Raw genomic sequence first — 12,352 nt, 5'->3', positions numbered from 1 at the left:
TGAAGAGCCTGTCTTTGATAGTATTGAAAGAATCTTTAGAAGCCTATGAAAACTACTTTAAAGCAAGAATTTACTGTCTCTCTGTTTAATTGTTAGAAATAAAAAAAACCAAGTCTAGCTCAAGAGAGAAAGAGAGAGAGATAAACTTGGTCTTGGGAAATAACTATGACTCCATGAACTGAGTTATTAAAAAAACCCCAACATCTTGGGACTTTATATAAAATTGCCCTGTTTTTCTTTCTGTTTGGGACTTGGGGAAGGCCCAATAAAAGTGTGAGGCAAAGGCCACCAAAAATGGTAGAATTGAAAGAATTTTTTCTCTGAGGAATTATTCATCTTTTGTGAATACTGTAGTCCCAGGATTGATGGTGCAATGCTGAGGCCAGGAGGCATCTGTTCTTTTCCCATGTTCTTTCTAATTAATAAAGAATTGCCACACTATTTTTCTCCTAGACAGCACTTGAAGCAGGTAAAAATGCATTATCTTTTGATCCACTTCCAAGCCTCTTCTTGCTAATCATCTTCTTCTTCTTCTCCCCCTCCTCCTCCTCCTCCTCCTCCTCCTCTTCTTCCTCCTCCTTCTCGTTCTCTTCTTCCTCCTCCTCTTCTTCCTCCTCCTTCTCGTTCTCTTCTTCCTTCTTCCTCTTCTTCCTCTTCATATTCTTCTTCTTCCCCTTCATCTTCTGCTTCCTTATCTGTCTTTTTCATCTTCATCTTCTTGTCTTTATCTCCTTCCTCATCTTCCACCTTCATCTTTGTCTTCATCTTCTCTGTCTTCTTCTTTGTTGTCTTCATCATCTTATTTAATTTCTTTCTGTACATATGCATATTTTTGCTCTTTGGGATGATATGGTGGACCTTTTGCAGTTTTTGTGAATGCTGCTTTTCTGAATTGCCTTTCAGAGAGGGTGGCAGAACACGCAAAATAACCAGGAGGCATTTCGAGCTACGTTTCTCTCAGATAGTATTTAATGCAAAAAAGTCTTGTATTTGAGATGAATCAGACTTTATATTATCTTTATATTATCTATATTATCTGCTGGCTCATGCTACAGCTTAAAAATATTGTATGCTGCAATAAACAGAAACTCAGAAGAAAATGATTTCCTATGGATTTAGTAATTGCTATGTATTGTGCCCTAAATACCATGTTATGTCTAAGAACAAAAAATCGGCAAGGAGACTTTCTGTCTAAAAATTCTTTCACCTTCTGTTTATTGTGAGGAAAGAATAAAAATGTGATAAATGCTTTAGAAAGACACATTATTTTAATGGTCTCCTTAGAAAATGTAGCTTCCAAGTGCTTGCTCTAGAGAACCTAAAAAGTTATTTCAGTAGGTCGCATTAGCTTTACAGGTTATGATGCTTTTCAAAGCATGTTGTCAGGATTTCTGTTACATTACACGAGGCACTTTAATAAGGAGCCCACCTTTGCTGCTCTCTTGATTACCCTCCTGCTTACGTCTTTCATTCCAATTTAAAATGAGATCACATCAAGAGCCTAAAGAAAAGGGATTATTTCTCTTTTTTTCAGAATAAAAAGAGAACAATTGGCAAGTTTTAACTTAGAACACTGCACGAAACACTACCTCAGGAAGGTGAATGTAGCATCAGGATGTCTCCTCTACTAATGTTAAAAGCTGATAACCTTTGCTGCCTGTGCATTTGCTTGGACCAGCAAAGAGTGCCAAATGCCCCACATTACATTCCCTTCACAGAACAGGTAGATGGTCTCTTTTTTCTGATAGTTGCACAGAATACCAGGATCCGTTACTTGGCCCTGTGTGTCCCTCTTCTCCCTGCTTTTGCTGATCTAGGTCAATGCATAGGCCCTTGATTGTCTTTCTTCCTCTATGTGCGATGTTGTGTAACTTCTCCTATCTTCTCCATGGTCACAAGTTAGTAGCTGGCAAAACCCCCAAGGTAGACAATGTGACTGTATGCTGCTTATTCTTCTCTGTGCCAAACACCATTTAATTAGTACTCTAAGTAAACTAGGCAGATTGTCTCCTTCTCCTTCTCCTTCTCCTTCTCCTTCTCCTTCTCCTTTCAGTACTGAAAGAGTCTATTTTTTCTGATCATTGACTGGGAACTACTATTTCAGAACTTTCCTGCGTTAAGAAGCATATGTAAATAAGATCCAGGCCCTGTCAGTTCACAGTTGGTCTTCACAATTATGTCATTCTGCTTATCTTCTTGTGTTTCTCTATATTCCCTAGATAGTGACAAGATTTTGTCAAAGAAATCTTTGTAACTCAAAACCTACAGGAAACTAATGCAAGGTACCTCGTGAAGACTTACAGAGTGCACAGCATGCTATTTCTGATAGCGTGCATGCAACAGGATTATAACGTTCTGTTCCTACTCCATTTTTATAGACTAACAGTCATTGCAAAAGACAGAGCAGAATTTTGTAGTCATTGTTCGTTTAATTTGATTTTGAGCTCTGGAATTCTGAAAGAATTTGACCATTGGTGTTATTCTTGATTTCTTAGTTTAACTGTTCAATTTTGTTATTGATCATTAAATGGATACACCAAGCCTCCAACCACAAAAATTAGTGCAACACACAAGAAACATTAAGATAATGAGAATTTCACAAAATAGCTGAGAGAATCCATGTCTATGTCTGATACTGAGAGCGTCATGCAAATATCAAACCAGAAAACCTTTATAATGGTATGTCTGCTTGCTAATTGCACAAAGGTAGGCTTTTAAATTGTCTATCCAAGGATGTCTGAGTGATTGTTTTGTTGTTTTATGCTCATAAGATTTGAATTTCAAGTATGAGAAAAGTTGTATATCTGAAATATTGCTTACTATAACCCTTTCCATTCCTCCAAGTATTTCAAGAGTCTCTAACTCTTGCAGATTTTTTCCCTTTAGTACTAATAGTGATATCATTAAAGTTTTCCAATTAATCAGTCCAAAGAAAAACTTCATCCTTTGAATGTCTTTTAAAAATCTCAAAAATTGTAGACTGGAACACAGCAGCAGAAAATCCTTAAAAGAAATGTTTTTGAAGGAAAGAGAGGTTTAAAGGAAGAGGAAAGAGTACAGGTGAAACCAAGTAATAGATGGCATCTGAGATGCTCTTCAGTGTGAAACAGTGGGTCTGTACCATATTATATGGTATTTGAAGAGTAATTGCACTCCAAGATTTAAAATGTTCCTTGTAAAAGCCAAATCTGACTGGTTTAAAAGAAAAGTGCACAATATGATTAATCACACACTAATTGAACACTACAATATAGTTTGTTGTTAAAATATAGGGATCTGAGATAAGATGTTGAACCAAACAGAACTGGAACTTATGTGTTAAAAGATAGTACTGGAAGAGAATAAGCAAGGAGAGAAGAATGTAGATAGAAAAAGAATTGAGAGGAGGAAGAATAGTAAGAGACAAAGGTGAAAACAAAATACTGTTCTTAATACGACTTCAGAATAAATTATATATTGTAATCAGAAGAACTGAACCCTTCAACTGCTGTTGAATGACTCAAATTAGGATAGTCCTCTGTGTTTTGTATGCATATGTTAAATATGCTGTGATCTAAAGTTATAAATGGGCACAAATTTCTTTTATATCAAAAGATTGTTTAGACTAGCCTTCTGTCCAGTCTTGGAGCGATAATTTGAATACCAATTTTATCTGGCACATCCCTTGAGACAGTCATTAGAGCATGCAGCAAGAGATGTCTCTTGTGTTTGTCTACCTGCATGTGGCAAAGCGGCTGATGAATTAGCCCCCTTCAGCCACCACCACAAAAGCAGAAGTTCAGGTAAGGTAAATGAGGGCAAGTGGCTGTGCCAGCATCATTAAGGGAAAAAGCAGTGATCTTCTGGTGGAAAGCCAAAGAGCTTGTCAGGGAATAGGGATTAAAAACCCATAGGCTTGCTCAGCCTGAGCAGTTTCACTGGCATGGAAGCAAAACAACAAGCTTATCCCCTGGGCAGAGAGGACAAGACAGGAAACAAAGTAGCCAAAGGGTCGTTTGGCATTTCAGAGAATCTTGGAATGAAGGGGCAATATAATGGCCCAGTAAATTTGATTGGAGGTCAGAGTCAGGAATCCTGACTGTCTATTGCAACTCTCTCTTGAGTTTACTCTGTGACTGGAGGCTGGTGCTTCTACCTTTTTTGTCGCCTTGTCTTCATGTCAGCAAAATGTGAATGATGATATTCAGAGCTTTTGCAGGTATTTTCTGTTGCTTAATTCAGTAACACTTTTGAAAAATGTAAAGGTGCTTGAAAACGTTACACATTTTTGTCCTCCTTTGTACATTAGAATGCCTCATGTGTTGTACAACCATTAAACTCAGTGTACAGATGTCAAATTTAGACCATAATTAATTTCATAGAACCAGCAGTATGAGCGTTTCCACGCGATACAGAAGAAAAGCATTAAACCTGCCCTATACATTCCTTGGAGGTGGTCTCTGAACTCAGGGAGAGACAGATACTGGCAGACACAAAGGAAAGGCCATGAGAGAGACTTCATACTGTAATGCCTAATAATACAATCCTGCTTTAGTGACAGCAAATGACCACTCTTAAATTCTCTAGTTTGTACAGGGCAGTAAGCTGGAGAAAAAAGAGGAGGAAAATGATGATTTAAGAGTAATATGATGCCAGTATGCACCCAGTATGGCTGACAGTTCTTTAGTGTGCTCACGTTCGGTAGGAGAGGGATTAACTAAGTCAAGGCAGAGTGAATACTTCTGAATGTATTTTTACTCCTTACAATTTGTAGAGTGCCAAAACTTGAGTCTGAAATGGGGACAAGAGGCAGTGTGGAAGGGAGAGGGATGGAGCATGCTTGTGTGGACACTGTTGCTGTGATAAATGTTTCTTTTTAAATTTCTTTTTGCTTCCTTCCACTCACTCTTTGTTCTTTCTCTTCCTCACACCCCTTCTGTTTTTACTTTTTTTTTTTTTTCTCTGTCTGAGCCTGGAGGATGCGGAGGGAAGTACTGCCAATGAGAGGCTCATTGAACTCTCTTTGTGGGAGGAGAGGGGGGTGTCTGAGTGTCAGTTAGAGAGTCGCTGATGGGGCATATGAATATGAGAGGGTCATGTCTCATTGCCATGGCAAGCCAGGTTTCTTCACACAAGCTGGGTGCATTCATATCAAAGAAGAGGCTTTCAGTTTTAGTGTACTCCAAACTTTCTTTTTCCACCACACTGTATTTAGTTGCTCTGAAAGGTGTAACCCAGGCTGTTCTCCATATAAGTATCTACAACTCATTGGACACCTTAAGTTGCAAGTTTTTCAGAGTGTTGTTTTGGTTACAGGTTCTTAACTCTGCTGCTCATGTCCTGCTGATATTGCACGAAACCTGCCAAAAGCCTTCTTTTGTAGATAGAAATGAATCTGGATTAGTTTCCAGACATTCTGTCAAGAAATTGCACAGCACATAAGCTCCAAAAAGCAAGTTTTGTTTCCATGACCGTTTCTGTACAGGCATTGTCTACTTTTATCCACATATGGTTTGCTTTTCTGAAAAAATTCAAATAATTCAAATGTGCATTGCAAATGAATGTGCTTAACAGCCAGGAATAGTTGCTTTATTTTACACATGGCTTCTAGTGGTTCAACATGGCTAGACACTTCTCTTTTCTATTGCTTAGCATGAAGAGTAATCAGAGAGAGAAATAAGCAAGTCTAGCCGTTTTCATTTATTTTGACATTTCTTTTTAAATTACTTTCTGTCTAAGTGAAGGTGTGGATTTTGTACACTTGCTATTTAAATCAATATGCTCATGTGCTGATTTAAATGGCCATGTTGATGTAAGTAGGATAGTATCTTAGCCCCACAGTGCTTGCCACTCTGCAACATCTATCATCTTTATCTCATCTTCTTTCCCCAGCACTGCAGTGATAACACCCACCATTGCCAGTCAGATATGAATATAGTAGGTGCTTGGAAGAGAGGTTACACTGGAAAGAACGTTGTGGTCACCATCCTGGATGATGGCATTGAAAGAAACCATCCAGACTTGATGCAGAATTATGTGAGTATCTGCAGGATTCCAGATTTATTGCTTTATTATTACTCTGAATAAATTTATGGATACTGGAAAGATGGAGGGAGGAAGGAGGGAAGGAGGAAGAATCGTGTGAGGGTTTCCTCGAATGTTTACATCAATGGGAGGGAAGAAGAAAGCTTTTGTTAATTTCTATTCCTTTCATTAAGACTATTTTTAGTCTGAATATGTTTAATGTCTGGATGATTAGTCCTGAATTTCTAAACTACTGGAACTAATCATCAAATGTTTTTTTCTCTTTTCTGTAATTATTTTACTTAAATATTACACTGTCAGAAATTAGAAATGGAATACACTGCTTTTCAGTTAATGCGTGTGGCTGAAGTCTGGTTTTGGCAAACACATTTATCTAGCAAGACAGCAGGTTTTCTCAAAGACTGTAATTTTAGGCATAGGCTTCATGTATTTATTTATAAAGCTATTTATCTTACTGCTAGAAATAATATTAAAGGAAAAGAACATGGCTTGTTATGATTCACTCAGTTAAAAACAGCTTTAGAATATTTTGGGGTCTTTCTAGTAAATCTCTTCACTCGAGTGAGTCCCCTCACAATTTGTTAATAGAGCATTGTTTTCTGCGTCCTATGTTTCATGTCACCTCAGGAGGTTTCTGTTTATTTGTGGTTCATCATATTTAAATTGCTGGTTTAATATACCTTGAAAAGATTATATAACATGAGAAGAAGCTGCTGCTCTAGCCTCCTCACTTCTTGTGTTAGTGTGAAGTTTGAAGCCAGTCAGAGAATCAGGGCCACGTTTTGCTGGGGTGATTAGTCCTGTGCTTTGGGAGGAGGCATTATTTGAAAGCACATGACCTTGAGGACCTTACTGTTTTTATGAAATAAAGTGTGCAATGCGTACATTCACATGAGGTAAGAAAATAAAAAAAAATTGGATGGAGCTGGACTGGTGAAGCTGACCAGTGCAAAGCACACATATACCTTCAGACTTATTACAAATGTAGATCTTGTAAAAGAGCCCTGAACACAGGCTTTTTGCCAGCAAGCATGTCATCTTGACAGAACACTGAAAAGATTAAAGTGACAAGAACATCTTTAACAACCCATCAAAAGCTACAATTGTGTCCACAGTTTAAAGCTGTTTATTTTAAATTAGCCATACTTACATCTGTATCCTTCCCCATGCTGCACGTGGATTTCAGCTTTGAAATACATGAGGAGGACTGCAGAAACACAAGTGACAGGCAATTGCCCTATTTGTCAATGTATGATTGATCCTAATGCATGCCACATCTTTCATTTTAATCTCTTAAGTTATTTAAACAAACAAAATATAATTTTACCTCCTCAATGAATGACCAGGATTGTATCATATGCCACCTCATCCCAGCACTGTCCTTCCACTGAATTTAAAGCGGCTATTTATTCCGTTACCACCTCCTGTCTCCCTTTCCTTACGCCAACAAGGAATTCCCAAAAAGCAGTACACATTGCTTGTTTGATGACAAATGCCTTCTATATGTCAGATTATTGCTGGTGTGGCTGCAAACAGGAATATTTGAGGTGGATGTGGTATCTGGTTTTGAACAAAGAAGAGATTAAAAAGAGCTGCTTGCCATGTCAACACACCACATGCTACCACATCGATTAATAGGAGCCATACAAACCAGTAGCTATTTATAAACTATTTTCAGCTGTAATAAACCTCATAAATGTAGAATGAAACAAAAATATGGAAATATCTTGCAAATATTTGGAAAAGTTACACTCTTAGGGAAATGAGAATGCATTTTATGTTGCATTTCAAGCTGTCTTTTTATAACAAAATTCTTTAGAAAATGATATCATTCTTATTCCTTGAAACTATGACTGACATTTCAGTCATCATTGTGCATAAGATTTCTTGAATCTTGAAACATTTAGCAAAATCCTAATTTTGAGAATGAACTTTCTTAACTTCCAAAAGTTTCTTAGAAGAAATGTAGTCTTCTGGTTTAATGAAACACCACTTTTCTATTTCCCCACGGATGCTGGAACTGTACTTTTTCAGAGCATTTGTTATCCTTCTCCCTTTTCCAAAAATAAAGTAAAATATATGTAAATCCCATAATTGTTGGATATATAATCCTTTCCTAGAACATGCAATCATCATAAAACCACAGCAATGATAGTTAATGTAATTACCCTCTTGTAGTACCTGCTGAAGCATGTGTTGGCCACTTGAGCCGAAGGTTAATTAATGAGAAATTGGTTTCCTTTCTCCTGTTGGCTACAGGATTCACAGGCCAGTTTTGATGTCAATGGAAATGATTTTGACCCTATGCCTCGATATGATGCCAGCAACGAGAACAAGTAAGGCACTATGACGTTCATGACATTTTCAATTCAGTTCATCAAGTAGAAAAGTATCAGTTCTTTTATAAAAGTATAGGAAACTTGAATCCTCATAACGCAGTGTGATTTATATTTAAATCGTCTTACAATACGTATTTTTGTCTCTTCAGTGCACACTTTATGACACTTATTCTTTGAAAGCGTTTGGAACCATCCAAAACCACAAAAATTAGTCTGAGAGATCTGGGCATGTGAAATGAATCATTTTCACTCCCTTTGGGATGCAGGATATAAGGGGTGACTCTTACTTTTCTCAGGTATTATGTCATTGAGTTTTAGGGGTTATTATGTGTGACAACTGGCTTGAACTCTCTTGAAATTTATAGACTTTGTGTATTGAAGAAATAGACAATAGGCAATTTTTTTATTTTTGTCTAACAGTCTCTTTAAAGTGATGGAGATTTTACATGTGGAGATATATATAAACCCAGAAGTGGCTGTTCTGTTGGATTGTAACATGTGTGTGACATGATCAGTTGAATATATCTCGACGAATGATGTATTTTTCCATCAGAGCTCAGCTTCCAAGTATTTGTCATTCCAACATTACTCTTTGGATGTACTTAGGTGAAGGCTGGGGGAGACACTGGGACACCTCATCTCTGGAAGCAGGCCGCTTTTCTGCCTCCATATTTCAGGGCAGTTATTTGTTGGTTACATTCTTCTAACTAGGTACTTGGCAAAAATAAATACCTTCGTATGGAATTGCACGAATTAAAGGAAGGACAATCCTTCTAGCTGCCAATGTACTGACTGTGCATTTTGTTGTCTTGAGGTTTGGTTGTTTTTTTATTAAATATGGAAAACATTTAGTATTGTTTGCCTGCAGAAGAGGTAAAAATTAATCCTTTGCACAGTTGAAGTGTTTTTGGGCTTGTGTTATCTCTTCCGTATAATCCCATGAACTTTTTCCAGAAGAGTGTAGCAAGTGTGAGCTAGGAGTCAGCAGCAAAACTTTAAGTTGGTTTGACAGGAGAAACCAATTGGAGCAACTTGGGGTCACACTTTGATGGGAGAATCCTCTCCTGGTCAACACTTTCTTTGAAACATCAGGGAACCATGCATGGATGTGTTGAAGAACAGTGCCTTGTTGCGCATAGCTACCTGTTACATATAGATCTACTTGTCTTACAGTGAATCTCAAGGAGTTGTCATGGCTATTTTCAGCAATAGGTTTAAATAACTGCAAAAGCTGAGGTGTGCTCAGTCAATCTGATCCTGCCTGGTAGGCCAAGAGAGAAATAGGTAAGAATTTAACTCATAGAAGATGTACAAATAACTGTACATACACACACATGTCTTAGTTGTGACGACTAGAAGTACTGTTTAACATAGAAACTTATTATGTAGGTATTAATTTGAATTGTAATAGTAGTTTATTTATTTGGGACTGCAGTCTTGGCCCATGTTCTCATTCAGTTGTTCTTATTTGATACTTCTTACATGATGCCAAATATATTTGTCTAGGAATGAGTACATGCAAGACCTATTTCTAGCCTTTTTGCCCATTAGGCATATCTTCTCGTCCTATTTTCATGCAGAAGCAAACATTCTGCATATGCAGACTAGTTTAAGATTAAGAAAAAAGAAAACACTGTTGTGGAACAAATGGTATAGACCCACTTGCTGCAGTGCTCAGTTGAGTGACAAGCCGAGGATTTCAGAACTAGATCCTTGAATAGAAAATGCTATTACGGCGCCGAAGTTCTTAGGAGATATCCTCAAGAGGCACATTCACTGAAACAGAAGAATAAATAAAAAAGCCTATCAATTCTTGCTCTTTCCAAAGCCTTGTATTTTTCTTACTATTGAGAAATATCATGTGCCATTGGTATCTCAGGTTTAGAGGTGTCTTGTTGCTGGTGTAGAATGATCAGAATCAGCAAATGTGCAATGAATATTTAATGGTTAATAAAAGAAATCTTTGGTTTGGCTTATGAGCGATCTCAGGACTACAGGCAAGGTTTATAAACATGCTAGTTACCTGAAAACAGGAGTAGCAAGATAGGGAAATAAATCCTTTACAGCCCAGAGTTTGTAGGCATTGCCACTTAGCATGCTGCAACGACTAATTTGTATGATTTCAATCACCCTGGCATGTGCTGGAAAAGTAGCAGGGCAAACTGTAGACAATCCAGAAGACTCCTGGAGTGCATTGAATATAGTTTCTTAAGACAGGTAATAGAGCGCCCTACCTGAGGGGATGCACTACTGCACCTGATGGTCACCACTGCAAGTGAACTATCAATGATGTCAAGATCGTAGGCAGCCTGGGCTGCAGTGATCACATACTGGTGAAGTTCCAGGGTCCTGAGGGACATGGGGCAAGGGAGGAGTATCATCAGGAACCTAAATTTCAGGAAAGCAGACTTCCAGCTCCTCAAGGAGTTGGTCAGTAGGACCAACACTGAGGACACTACAGTCCTCAGTGATGAGGGAGCACAACAGATCTGGCAAATATTTAAGGATACTTTCCATGGACCACAATAGCACTCAGTCCCCAGATGTAGGAATTCAGGCAGGGAAGGGAAGAGACCAGCATGGCTGAGTTGAGACCTGCTGGCCAAACTGAAGAGCAAGAGGAAACTGCACAGGCAGTGCAAGCAGGGATGGGAAACTTGGGCAGAGTCTAGGGATGCTGCTTGGTTGTGTAGGGATGGGGTCAAGAAGGCCAAGGTGCAGCTGGGGCTGGAGTTCTTGAGGGAAGAGAAGACTAACAAGAAGGGCTTTTACAGGTGTGTCAATAAGAAAAAGAAGATTAAAGGGATGGTATCCCCACTGATGACAAAAATGGTGACCTCATATCAACAGATGAGGAGAAGGTTGAGTTACTCAGCAACTTCTTTGCCTCATTCTTCACTGATAACCACTCTCCTCACCCCTCCTGGGTCATGAGACAACAAGATGGGCACCAGGGGTTAAAGTCTCTCCCACTGTAGGGGAAGATCAGGTTTCTGAACACCTGAGGAGCCTGTACATGTCTAAGTCTATGGGATGTGATGAGATGCAGCCCAGAATCTTGAGGGAACTGGCTGATGTGGTTGCCAAGCCATTCTCCATGATATTTGAAAACTCATGGCAGTCAGGGGAAGAAGTCCCTGGTGACTGGAAAAAGGTTAACATTGTGCCCATTTTTAAAAAGGGTAGAAAAGGGAGGATCCTGGGAACTACCGACCTGTCAGCCTCACCTCTGTGCCTGGGAAGATCATGGAACAGATCCTCCTAGAAGCTATGCTAAAGCACGTGGAGGACAGGAAGGTGATTCGAGACAGCCAGCATGGTTTCGCCAAGGACAAGTCCTGTATGACCAACCTAGTGTCTTTCTGTGATGGGATGACCACAGCAGTGGACACGAGAAAACCAGTGGATGTGATCTGTCTGGCCTTCTGTAAAGCTTTTGACGTGGTCCCCCACAAGATCCTTCTCTCTAAATTGGAGAGATATGGATTTGATAGGTGGACTGTTTGATGGATAAAAGTCTGGTTGGATGGTTGTATTCGTAGAGTAGTTGGTCAATGGCTCAATGTCCAGATGGAGACCATGACAAATGGTGTCCCTCAGGGGTCCATACTGGAACCAATGCCGTTTAATACCCTCATCAATGATATAGACAGCGAGATCAAGAGCACCCTCAGGAAGTTTGCAGATGACACCAAGCTGAGTGGCGCAGTTGCTACAGTGGAAGGATAGGACATCATCCAGAGGGATGTGGATAGGCTGGAGAAGTGGGCATGTGTGAACCTCATGAGGTTCAACAAGGCCAAGTGCAAGGTCCTACACCTGGGTTGGGGCAATCTGCGGTTTCAATAGGGAATGGGGGATGATGTGATTGGGAGCAGCCCTGCAGAGAAGGACTTGGGGGTGCTGATTGATGGGATGTGCAACATGATCCGGCAACGTGTGCTCGTGAGCCAGAGGGCCAACTGAATCCTGGGCTAGGGAGAGACTCT

At 39.3% G+C, this 12,352-nt stretch overlaps 1 protein-coding gene across 2 annotated transcripts in view; it reads left to right on the top strand.

Annotated features, from left to right (window-relative positions):
- The window catches only part of PCSK5 (proprotein convertase subtilisin/kexin type 5), a 249,086-nt gene that overhangs the window by 62,588 nt on the left and 174,146 nt on the right, over positions 1–12,352 (top strand). For both annotated transcript variants that reach the window (XM_054054114.1, XM_054054115.1), the window contains exons 4-5: positions 5,872–6,015; positions 8,284–8,360. In XM_054054114.1, the coding sequence (XP_053910089.1) occupies positions 5,872–6,015; positions 8,284–8,360 (221 nt within the window). The remainder of the gene's footprint in view (positions 1–5,871; positions 6,016–8,283; positions 8,361–12,352) is intronic.

Source organism: Cuculus canorus, chromosome Z (genome assembly GCF_017976375.1).
Source record: "Cuculus canorus isolate bCucCan1 chromosome Z, bCucCan1.pri, whole genome shotgun sequence".
In the NCBI taxonomy this organism is placed as follows: domain Eukaryota; kingdom Metazoa; phylum Chordata; class Aves; order Cuculiformes; family Cuculidae; genus Cuculus; species Cuculus canorus.
This window is presented reverse-complemented; position numbering and strand designations above follow the sequence as displayed.